The 12,585-nt window shown below is 46.3% G+C and overlaps 1 protein-coding gene across 1 annotated transcript in view; it reads right to left on the bottom strand.

Moving 5' to 3' along the window:
- Nucleotides 1-12,585, bottom strand: part of ADCY2 (adenylate cyclase 2) — a 369,183-nt gene that overhangs the window by 106,019 nt on the left and 250,579 nt on the right. Inside the window, exon 5 of the mRNA XM_069492150.1 lies at nt 1,034-1,182. Within this exon, the coding sequence (XP_069348251.1) occupies nt 1,034-1,182 (149 nt within the window). The remainder of the gene's footprint in view (nt 1-1,033; nt 1,183-12,585) is intronic.

The raw sequence follows: 12,585 nt of genomic DNA, 5'->3' as shown, positions 1-12,585 counted from the left end.
GAGTCTGGACTTGGGGCAAGCAGCTGCATCCCAATGCGAGCAGATGCTCAACCAAGGTTAGCTGATGTGGTTGTTACTGAACTATCGAGCAAGCACCTGTCTAACAACACACTAACACCATGAAAACATAACAAGTGAGGTCAGAGCCATGCACGAGTTACTTAGGGAGACCACCCAGCTGGAGAGAAAGCACCACATCAGTATGATGAGTGGATAAAAGAACAACCCCCACAAGAAGTGGTGCCAGGAATGGACAGATGGGCATGGAGATGAGTGATGGCGTGGATGGGCCCGGTTCTGCATGGCCAGGAGGCAGGGCTGGAGTGTGGGAGGGAGCACGCTCTCCAGCCAGATGTTAGAGTCCCTCACAGCTCCTCTTTGGAGCTCAGGGGAGATGAAGGCCCCACACTGTTCTCCTTGCTGGCCACAGTCCCATGATGAAAATACATTAGTTTTGCAGGTACTGTGACTCCTGGAAGGGCTCCTTGGGAAACAGACCTGACTGTGCCAGTCTCAGAAAAGCAGTAACTTTCACTATAATTGAGGTGCACATCAGCCCCCCGTGACTTTGGTCCCTGGTTGGCCAGACCCCGTACACCCATCATTCAGATGGATGGCAGAACACCCAGCTTCCCTGGCATGCGCTGGCTTCAAAGTCCCTTCTGAGGAATCAGTCCCGGTGCCTACAAAGCCCACAGACCCTCCCTCCAACTTACTGCTGTGTGATCACGGGGTTTCCTGAATAAAGACCCCACCGTCTACCTCTCTCTTCCCCACGACTGATGGCCAGCCACGGAGGCAGGACCGTGAAGGACAGCTCAACACACAAAGCAAAGAGGACGCTACGTTTATCTCAGTGTGAGGCAGCAGCAGGTGAGTGGAGGGGGAGGACGCTGGTGCCTATTCTCCCTGCAAGGATTCGCCCTTGCACAGGACAGAGGACGCTGAGAGATGTGGGATCCCAGTGAACAACGTCCCCAGTCCGGCACACGGACCCCCGGACTTGCTGAGGAGCGCGAGCCGAGCAGCGTACCTCACGTTGGTGTGTCGTTTGACGTACAGGTTGTGAAAGTTGTTTGTGTTTTCCATCTGGCCTGCTTTGGGGCCCTGCAGCCGTTGGATGATCTCGGCCTTCATCTCCATGGCTATGTGCGCCGGCAGCAAGGACAGCAGCAGCCGCTCCTACAGCAAGACCGGGAGGGAAGAAGAAAGGTCTCTCAGACAGCTGCGCCAGGCACACAATGTCTGCAAGCTTCGCTGACTTAGAGTGCCGCCAATTTCGGGGTTCTTTCTGACAAGTTAAAATACAGATTCTAGAACTACACATTGGGACAAAAAAATCAGATTTTCTAAGATCAGACTGTGTTATTATATTATATATTATTTATTGAGTGCTGCGCATGTGTTCTTCAGCATGGAGAATAAAGGAAGGCAGAGTTATTTCCCCAAGGATATTATTTATCTATTTTGATTTTCAAGTAGTGAGGCAGAAATAATATTAAAGTTCCCGAAACCAGTGGTCATCCAAGATAGAAAATACTCATTCTCGCCTGCTTGTTCATTTCGGAGATAAAGTACAAGCTTTATTGCACTTTAGAAAGTCAGCTAACATTCCACATTTCCTAAATAAGATAGTCAAATATTTTCATATATTTCATTTCCTCTACGATGAACACCCGATCCCTTTAGTGATTCTAAACTATTATAGAAACGAAGTCAGAAATGTTAGCTTCTGTCAAATGTCATCTGTAAGAAACTACAGATGGAACATCAAAAAATGATAACATATGAGCTTTATGTGTATAAATTTTGTCTACAAATTCAGTAAATCCAATAAACAATAAATATTAGCATACAATGTTATATTCATTTTAATATAAACTTATTTAGTTAGAGTGGCATTTTTCCATTCTCTTTAAGGAAAACACACCATGTTTCTTTGAGGAAAAATATCGCAGAATGGCAATCACTGAAAATTTATATTCATCCTAGAGTATTTTAAATGTTAATGTATTGTAAAAGACATCACATTCTTTAGGTATTGTGGCGTTTAGCAACTGGCATTCACTGTTGCTGAACAAATCTTTATGCACTGAAACACTTTATCTACCACTTTGTCTCTTGCTCTTTTTTTTCTTCTTCTTTCTTCTTCCTTTTGGACACATTGGTGAGAGAGTAGGGGTTGTCTACAGGCTGCTTCGGGCTTCGAGTAAACCTAACTGACATGTCCAAGCACCTTCTCTCCTCCTATACTTTGCAATAAGATTATGCCAAACCCCAAAGCACACAGAGCCAGTCCTTCCTGAAAGATACAGATTCTATGATCAGAAAAGGAGAATCGAATACAGTAATTCCACTCCCCAAGCCTCATTTAACAACCAAATGTAAATTATAATTTTAGACCGAAATGTAGAAGGATGACTGACTTTTAATAGGTGGTTTGAAAAATATCGGAATTAAGCTTCGTATGTTGTACAAAACAAAATTTTCTCTTTTGTTGTAAGTGTTCAAGAATCCGGGTGAATTCAGACTGAAATAAAGATGTTATCGGCCAACCAGCCAAATAAAAGTACTCAGGGCTTCCCCACTACCATCCAGTGCTGGTAGCACCAGCGGACGGTAGACGGCACGGCGCCTGCCGAGGGCTCACCCGCGGGACCCCTGCTCCTGCCCTCGTGGTCACAGTGTCAGGCAAGGCGATGAGCCTCAAATAAAAGCCTGAGCTCAAAAGTGGTAAATCGAGGCACTTTCTTTTAAATTTGTCTTTCTCCCCCTTCAAAATGTTCTGATCTGAAAGAAAAGCCCAGTATTACAGCACACATGATAAATTTCAACCCAATTCAAAATCTGACAAGGTTAAATTTTTCATTAACATTTTAACATTTTGCTAATGTAGCCGTGTGCCCTGACAACTTATCTGAAAGCAACACACAAACTTTAATGCTTAATATACTGGATATAACTTAGCTACATTATATTCCCAAGCATACTGGGCGAATTCCTTAATGATACTTTTAGAAAATCAAGTTGTCACTAAAATGATCAATGCATACCATTGTTACTTTTTTCTCTTGCTAGAAATCTTGTGTAAACTATGGAGACTTCGGCTAACTTTGGCATATTTAAAGATTATCCAGCTAATAACTTGGCTTTGGTTTCAGGATTCCATTGAACACATCCCTTAATTAAACCTCCAATTCTTATTCATCAGCAATAAATGTTTTCCTTGAGCTTGCTCTTTTAAAATGTGCCTCATATAAGAGCTACAGAGTTAATTTAGTAGATTTCAGTGTACTGTTGATAAAAATTCAGGATACTGTGAGCTGAAATGTTTCTAATATAATGAAGCAAAGCAGATATTATAACCATCTTTTCTTTTTTAGACTATAGGTTGATAGAAAAATTCAATTTAAGCAAAGAAGATTGGTACCTAAATTTTGAGCTAAGATATAGTAATGCATATTATACCCTGCCCCTTCAATAAACCATCATGTAATAAATATTTAAAGCTGCCTTCCTTTTCAAAAGGAAGGATAACAGTGAAACACTCCCTTCATAAGAATTTAAGATTTTTTCCCTTCAAAATTGTTACCTCTAATTCTTATTTTAAATGTGATTTGATTACATCGGGATGCCAAATCAGTGCAATGAACAGCAAGGATGTTATAAATTTTCCTCTTCCCCAAAGCAAGTAGCTATCAGAGCAAACAAACGCCAGGTCCCTAAGCAGCCATTGGGTTACATCTGGATCTATCATGCACGTACCAAGGAGACAGATGGTGTCGTTTAGTATTTTCCTGCAGCAATAAACAGCTAGGTGTCCGTTCGAGATGCAATGACAGCCTTGCTGCATTTAGACAGTTTCTGGCAGGGACGTGAAGAGACGATGTCCACTGTTAACACACTCCCCAGCTCCTACCGGCCACTTCGTCTCTCGCAGCCGGCTCCACATCTGCGGGTCTCCAAGAATAACGGCCCTCCACCGGCGCCGGCCTCCGGCACCCGCATGTCCCCAAGTCATGCTCTTGCAACAACCTCTCCCATTGCCGTTTCCCATGGCAAAATTTAGCTTGTTTCTCTTAGGTCCCTCTGTAGAATTTTTGCTTCACATCCATCAACTGACTACTCTTATTATTTGAAAGGTCTTGCTTCATCTTTCTTTGACTTAAAAAAAATACGGATCAACATGTTTACATATGACAGAGAGCAGCAGCCCTTTGTGTTGGCAACAGCTCTGAAGTGGGAGAAGACAGAGGTTCTGGCCCTTTTTCTTCCATAACCAAATCACGTCAGCCTTTGAGGCCCACTTGGTTGTCCAGAAAACATGTCTGTGGGACGAGGTGAGTTGAAGGCCTTCGTGTCCACGTAAGATGGCAGCATTTTCGAAACCATGGGTGGCCCTTCCTAGAGTTCTAGAGTTTACCTCCCACGGTTTCAGAGATGACTACATCCTGCAGCACGAACCCAACCACCAGCATCACACAGAGAAAAGGACCCAAGCGCCCAAACCCCACACGGTGGTAAGACTGTGAGTCCAGAAGGCATGTGGGCAAGGAGACCCCAGCTGGGCTCCGGACCAGGCAGACAGGGAGGAGGCTGAGACTGCACTGGTTCTCGCAGAGTGGCTTTAATGCACCAGCGGAGGATGAAGGAGGCTGAGGTTTCTGAGGTGTGAAGTTTGTGGCCAGCGTGTTTGTAGCTGTGTGCAGGGGGGCAGTCGTCTGCTCATTTCACAGTCTGGGAAACTGGGGCGCTTTGTGCAAACGAAAAGCAACGTGCACTCAGCAAATCATGGTTCCCTTTCACAAAACAGTAAGTGCTTTCATTGCATCAGATCTTGCTTTCTCATTTGACAAACGCTGGTCACATACAACTTCATTTAAATTTAAACATTTAGTCAATAAAAGACAAAACAGATAGAGATGTGGCTCAGAGGGAGTGACGTGAGGTGACTGTCTCCTGGAAAGGCCAGACTGCGCAAAACTTGTGTCTTCCAACGTCGCGGCCACCAGCTGCTCTTTCTGCTCACCCTGATGTGTAAGTTCAAGGAGGTGATCAGGACACTTTCAGAGAGCTCATTATTAAAAGAATCTGGAGAGAATGAAATTATCACTCACATACGATTACTCTCCAGTTAACAGACGTTACAGAAGAAAGTGCTAATCAAGTCAAATTATGAATTATGGCTACAGTCACTGATGACAGTGAATTGGTATTTTTAAACCTGAACTGTTTACCATCAACTGTCAAGTCAGTTCTCTAAAATAGAGCCTCTAGGGAAACGGAAATCACTCACAAGGTAGAAAATTATTCAATCCTTGGGTGGGAGATGGTGGAGGCCGCGGCCGTGCTCCCTCAAGCAGGCGGCAGGGCACCCGCCACGCACCAGCACCTGGAGCAGGAGGCAGCAGGGGTCTCAGGCTGGGCGCACAAGGTCTGAGCACAGCACAGCTGCACACCGGTGTCGACAAATCACCCACAGGGGAATCTCGTCATACAAACAAGACCTCCACGCACACATGCCAGGAAGTAAAACAGTAAAATGCTCCGGAGGGAAGTCAATTCTGGTCTGATCTCCCTCTCAAGGATCACACGTCCACAGGCAAAACACTGTGGAGAGAATGTGTGAACACAGACCATACCGGACACGAGCCCCAAACCCCAAACACGACGGGTGCGTGGCCGGGTGACTGGTGACGCCAGCCTTTGGATTCCTTCTAAGAAGGACAGGTGGAGAAGTGGATAATGTCATTGATGAGGATAAGAAGAAATAAGGAGCAGCACATTGGCATCAATGTGATGAAAAGTTCCAAGGAGCAACACTGAACAATTTAACGTTTGAATGCAACTCCTCAGTGCAGCTAACTGCATACTACAGATGACAGATACGTGTCCCAGTAATGCACATGCAGCGCTCGCAGGAGACTGGGTTATTGTTCTGCAATAAATACGTGATGACACTTCCTCCCTCGTCCCACTGACCTCAGGTTTGGGCAGGAGACTTGGTCTGACCAGTGAATTGTGAGCAGCAATGATGTTGCTTTAGCAGAGGCTTTATGGGCCAGTGAGCAGCTCACATGCTTTTGTTTCCCTTCCCTTTGGGACCAGCAGTGTCCCAGATTGTGACTCAGGAGCCTGGTCCTGAGCTTTGTGCAGAGTGGCAGTCTGCCTACGCTGAACAAATACAAGCAAGAGACTATTACTGCTGTGAGCCACTTTGATCCGGGGGCACTTTTTACCAAGCAAACCCCAGCTATAGGGACAGACGCAACCCCACACAAGGGTGTGCACACAAACCCATGTCCTGGGGCCTCATGTGCATGGAATTTGCACAGCTGCTCTGACCTGGGGAGTTTTGCTTACTCACTCATGCAGGGATCCTTTCCCACATAAGCTGGGGCTTCGGTGGGAAGATCTGGAAAGCCCCTCTGTGAAGTACTGATTCTTCTACCTCACTTAGAGCAGAGGGTCCATGTCACTTTGAGGCCCACATTGTTACCCTTCCATGGTCTGCTTTGCAGCCCACGGAAGAAAAGGCTGGGATAAGTCGTCGTGGTTGCTTACAGTCGTGCAGAAATTGCACGGTGCAGGAATGATTCCACCAAGTATGGGGACATTTCTGCACTAATTCACATTTCTTCTTCCACAATAAAAACGAGGATCACTTCTAAAAGATTTCCTCTAACTAAAAGCTGAAGTGGTGATAATTTGCCCATTCTTCTTGGCAGCAGGTGTTATCCTATATACAAATTACTGTTGTCTACATTCTCCAAAGTTGTAATTCACATTGGATGCAAAAGTAGGGCGATATAACCAGCCAGCTGGGTGTTCCCATCTTTGAGAATGTTGGCAGCACAGTGTCACCATCCTGATCTCAGTGACACTCCATGAAAAGCACAGGGGGAAGAACACTCTGGTCTGTCCACAGGGACCCAGAGTCCAGCTCCCGCCTGCTGGAGGGAGACTGTGGCTCGCTTCCCCCAACCCTCGGGAGCCTCAGGGTTCTCATCTGCCGTGGGCAGCTCTGCCAAGCCTGGAAGCTCAGATTTACAAAACCACAGTGAGGGTAAGGGAAGCACAAAGGAGTGAGGATGGGCTACGGAAGGGGGAAAGGCGTGGGCAGGTGGAGGCCAGGCCCTTAAACAGGGGGAATCTATAAACTCATGTTTGAGGTTCAGACTTGTTGAATAAAAACAGGCAGACCTTTCTTTTACATGACTATGAACCCTACCCTATTGTTCCAAGGAGATTTCAGAACTGCTCCACGTGAATGCTGATGCTGCACTTTTAATTCAAGATTCTTTCTTCCATTCAACAAATATTTATTGACGACCTTCTATGTAGCAGTTGAAGGTCTAAGCAATTTGTTGTATCACTTAATTCTCTCAACAATCCAACAAGGCAGGTATTATTATTTCCCCCATTTCTACAAAGGGGAAAGTGAAGACCAAGCAGGTTGCGTGACTTGCTAAAGGGGACACATCAAGTAGGTGGTGGAGTCGGGATTTGAACCCATGGAGGTCGTCAGTGGTTAGCTGTTCTTAACCAGTTCGCTAAACGGCATCCAGAAAAAAGAGACAATGCATATTAATAATAGGTGCAAGAATAAAGAACATAGTTTCAGTGAGTAATAGGAGAGGGACTGTTCCACATGGTGGTGTTTTGGGACACGAATGAATGAGTATCTCTAGTTTTTCCCTTCGGTGTGGAGAACAGCCCTTTCCTTTAACTGTGTTGAAGGCAGAGATGTGAACTCCAAAGGGAAACTGCTCTTGGGGTGAGGATCACAAGTCTCCTAGGTCGTTGGCGACCTCTCAGCCTCTTTCCACAAAGTCAAGCCAAACGCAGGTTGGAAGCACCCCCTGGCCGAGAGTCGGGGAACAGAGCAAATGGTAGAAATATCGAAAAACAGGGAACCGGGAAGATTTCTGCATTTCTCTCACAAACGCATGACCGAATTCTGAAGCAGGCATATCCATTTTCTTCTGTGAATGCAAAGTGGAGTAGCTGCGTGGGAAGGTGAGCTGAGGACTCTCCGGCAGCAAAGCAGGTGTTCAAATCTTTGCATATTTGCCCTGATAAATTGAGGGCCCCATGCCAGCTTCCACGGAAAAGGCTCCAAAGACACAACCCAGCAGATAACACCCTTTAAATATTGTGCCTGCCCTCAGAAACTAATGTCCCCATGGGCACTGATGCAGTTGATGCCAAAAGACATACCCATCATTTCTGCATAACAATAACTTTTCAGGGAAAGAATATCAATGAGAAAAGAGGCTGCAGAACTGCACTAATTCTCACTCTGCTAATCAAGCAATGTCCTAAGCTTCCTCAGATGAAAATTAAAGATGCAAGCAGCAAATTGCACAGCAAGTCATCATAGCAAAAAGATGAAAGGCTGTCACATTCCTTGAATTTTATTAAAAGTAACTTGAATGAAATGACCGTGGCTCAAACTCAGAAAAAAGGTGCCCTTCTGTTAACAGTTCGCTTCACTGTCAACTTTCTGCAGCCCTGATTTATGAACCGATATTGCTGGCACACAATAATACTTCTTAAGCTTTATCTTTGCCTTTAGAAAATGCATACTTAGTAATCAAAATGCAGATTTTCTTTCAGGGACTCTGCCTTCTAAGTTTCACTAATAGTTTTGTCTTTGGAGAAAATTGCGTCAAGTATTAGCTACAAACAGGATCTCATTTGCCCTACCACCTGACAAACAAAATATAAACCATGGCTTAGACTTTAGATAATTTAAGAAATCAAACATCATGTAATAGATTTTCCTGTAAGTTATATTTGATAACTCAAGTTTAGATCATAAACCTTGATTGGGTGCGTTTCATCATTCATTTATTAACTCTGAGAATATAAGTTCTTAAGACTCATCAAAATTTTAAGTTCAGAGGAAGCCAACTGGCAGCCTGGCCAGGCAGACACGCTCTGATTGGCTTGCAGGGTGCACCCGTGCATGTGTGTGTGTGCGTGTGTGCGTGTGTGCGTGTGTGTGTGTGTGTGTTCTTAAAGAATTCGAACCCCTCAGGTAGGTTACGTACTGTATAACTTACCACAGTCCTTGCCAGTCCCTAATGCCTTACACTTTCAGTGTACACATTTACCATGCACGCCTACCCTCTAAATCCTGGTTTCTCACCCTGAGCACTATTGGCATTTGGGGCCGCATAGCCCTGTGTTGTGGGGGGCCGAGCTGCACACTGCAGGACGTTTAGCCGCATCTATCCAATAGATTGTGATATCTCACACTGCCTAGAAGCATCACCAAGTGTTCCCTGGGAGGTAGACTCTCCCTCTAGTGGGGAATCCTTCCTCCAAATATAAGACTCCTCTGCTGGATATTTTTTTAGCCTGACCACTCTCCCCATTACCTCTCCCGTCCCCCACCTCCCTTCCTCTCCACCCTGGACTCCATGGTCCATCACTTCAGGTGTTGTCTTGCCCCTGTCATTCCAGAGTGGAAGCACACACCTCTCTAGGGAACCACGCAGAAGTATACCGGCCCTTCTCACGTGCCACTGGCTGCACCCAGCTCCCAGCGATGCTGTGACATGTCTATTCTCAGTGGGATGTGCCTGGCCACAGGATCCTCTTCCAATGGAGGAAGGAGAAAACAGGCTGGGAGACAGAGCAGTGGTCTCTGTCACAAGCAGAGAACTCAAATGCAGCGCTTCCAAACGGAAACCGTCACTTCCCTCTCAAAGCCGTCCCTCCCCTTGTGACTTTGGTTCTGTTAATAGCTGACCACCCACCCAGCTGCTCAAGCAGAAAGCCGCTGTCACCCTTGACTACTCTTTCCACCCTACCATTCCACACCTGAGAGTCGGAGACTTCTGACCTTCACACTCAGGAACATGCCCCCCACCCTACCCCCAAACCGAATGCTGGTCCCCAGTTCTCAGCCACCTGGGTCACCCATCTGATGAGAGAATGGCCTCCTCATTGGGCTGCCTGCCCCATCTTCCCCTTTCCCCGCCCCTTCTGTGGCAGGGTTCCTTCCAAAACGTCAGGGCAGCCCCAGCTCTGAAAGCTCCTAATGTCCGGGAGAATGCCCAACCCTCAGGTATGTTGCAAGATATGACACAGCCCCTGCACCGCACCTCCCTTAGTTCTTCCTCCTCCTTCCTGTTACCCTGGATCCACCTCTCCTGAATCCCCTGCGGCACCAGCCCAGAGCTGGAGAGCAGGCTCCTCTGGGACCTAGAGGGCTGGTTCTGTCACTTCGTTCCCACCCACACCCACCTTCCTTTGCTAAGTCCTCCCCACCAATTCTTCAGGCAGCCTTCGACCACATTCCACCTCCTCCCCGAGAGCCACCTGCACGCCCCCCACCCGTAGTGGGTTAGGTGCTGTGCGCTGCTTTAGCACCAGTGTTCACCCTGGCAATGGTGTTTGAACACTACTGAAGTCACCTGCTTACTGTAGGTGTAGGTGTCGGTGTTGCCAGACTGTGCCTTCTTCAGTGTTGTCTTCCCAGTGCAGAATACAGAGCCCAGAGCCTGCCACAAGGCACAAGGTAGACCCTCAATAAACATTCGTCCTGTGGATACAGGAGTGAATGCATGAACGTGGGACTGAATGCCTCACTGCACTTTGAATAAGATTTCCACTGAGAAGCTCATTAAACAGTCTGATTTTCAAAGACAGAAGTCAGCAGAACATTCTGGCCTGAGCTCTGTTGCTCGTTACGTGGACAGTGGGCAAACCGTGTAACTTTCCTGGCCCTTAGTGTCCTCCTTGTAGCCTGAGAAATGCGGAAGTACATTTCTGCTTCTCTTTGAGTTCTAGGTTTCTTCCGTTCTGTAAGGTATCAGGGAGAAATGGTAAGGCATCTTTGAGTGTGGCAGCAGAGGGAATACATTCTGAATTCTATTTTTGGTCATTGTCAAGCACCTGTGATTTTTTTCCATTAGGAGAAAGTATGCGAGGATGTATATAATGAATATACATTTGTATATACATGTGTATATATAAAAAATATATGTGTGCATGCATATCTCTGAATTTTGTCACAATACGCATTAATTGACATGTATGCACAGATTTCCAGGGCAACTGCAGAGAAGAAAGAGTATTTTAATTCTTTCATATGTTTTTGTTAAAGGCCTTCTGATATCTGACCTTTCTCGAGCTGCTGAAGCAGCACTCTCCTCTCTGTAATTCTGCAGGTACCAGTCCAAGCGCTCATGTAAATTACGTGCCACCACGGAAGGCGCGGAGCCCGAGTGCAGCGTAGAAGAGCCAAAAAGGGAATGAATAACTTACGAACTGCAGCCCTGCCAAAGTGAAAAGAAGGCAAGTTTCTCTGCCAGGAAACAAAAATTGAGATCAGCATGGGGATGAAAGTCATGGCTAATGAGAAAATGCTGTATTACGTTTTTTAAAAAAGCATACTTATTGATTAATTTGAATAACTACATGAGCATATGAAAACTTGGGAATTCTCAACTTCATCATGCCAATGAAAATATTTATCAAACAGTAAACAGATTTTTAAGAGTACTAAATTGACATGTGTAAGGCTGATGTCTGATAAAATACTGAATCCTATGCAGTGACTTCTAAGGAAAATAACGTGCTGTTCTCACCAGCCACGTGCCGACGCTGAGTAGAGCCCAGCCAGGTATGGTTTAGGAAGGATTTCAGTCCTCTATTGCTGCAAAACAAATCACCCCAAAACTAGTGGTTTAGAACAACAGTGATGGCTTTTCTTTCTCGTGATTCTGTGGATTGGGTGGGTATGGACTGGCTGCTGGTTTTGCTGTGGGTCAGTTACAAGACTGTCCTCAGCTAGCAGGTGCACCACGCCCTACACGATGGCCCCAGTGACGCATCTGTCTGGCAGTTGTGCAGGTGGGCGGTGGGCGGGGGGGGGGGGGGGGGCTCTGATTCTCCCCCATGTGGCCACTCGTTCTCCGCCAGGCGGGACTGGCTTCCGTAATAGAGGTCTCCAGGGAGCACTCTCAGAAAACTAGATGGGATCTTTAAGGCCTCCTAGGGCCTGGGTTCCAGAATTCACACACAGTCACTGCCCCATTTTCTGTTAGTCAAGCAGGTCCCAATTCAAGGGTGGAGAAAAACCAGCCGTGTTTTCCATCTGACCCAGCGTGGACGACAGACAACTCTGCATTCACGGTTCCAAAGGCTTAGTGAAGTCAAAGGTCAGTCGTTTCCATAGCAAACTTGGGGGGCTCAGGGTCTCTGCATGAGGGACCCCAGGGGCTGGCAATTAGAAACCCTAAGTTCAAGTCCAGTCTCAGCTATCTGGATTTCAACTTGACTTTCTGTGAATTCACACTGAGCCCAGTTCTACATCAACCCATCTCTCTTCTGCTCATTCTTGTCCAGACAAATGCGCCAGGCTGGACTTAAACTACACAGGCGAAGACGCAGAAGGACTCGCTCTCGGGGAGGAAATGAGCCCACTGCTGCGTCAGGCTCTATCACCACGCTCACATTTTGGCTTCTGCTCCAAATTAACACTTGGCAAATAATTCTTAGAAATGCCTTAAAACAAATAAGATAGACAATGGAAATGAAGCAGCTGTCTACAAAAGCCATGAGTCACTT

The sequence above is a fragment of the Eulemur rufifrons genome, chromosome 17 (assembly GCF_041146395.1).
Source record: "Eulemur rufifrons isolate Redbay chromosome 17, OSU_ERuf_1, whole genome shotgun sequence".
Taxonomy (NCBI): Eukaryota; Metazoa; Chordata; class Mammalia; order Primates; family Lemuridae; genus Eulemur; species Eulemur rufifrons.
Note: the sequence above shows the minus strand (reverse complement) of the source record. Positions and strands in the feature narration are given on the sequence as shown.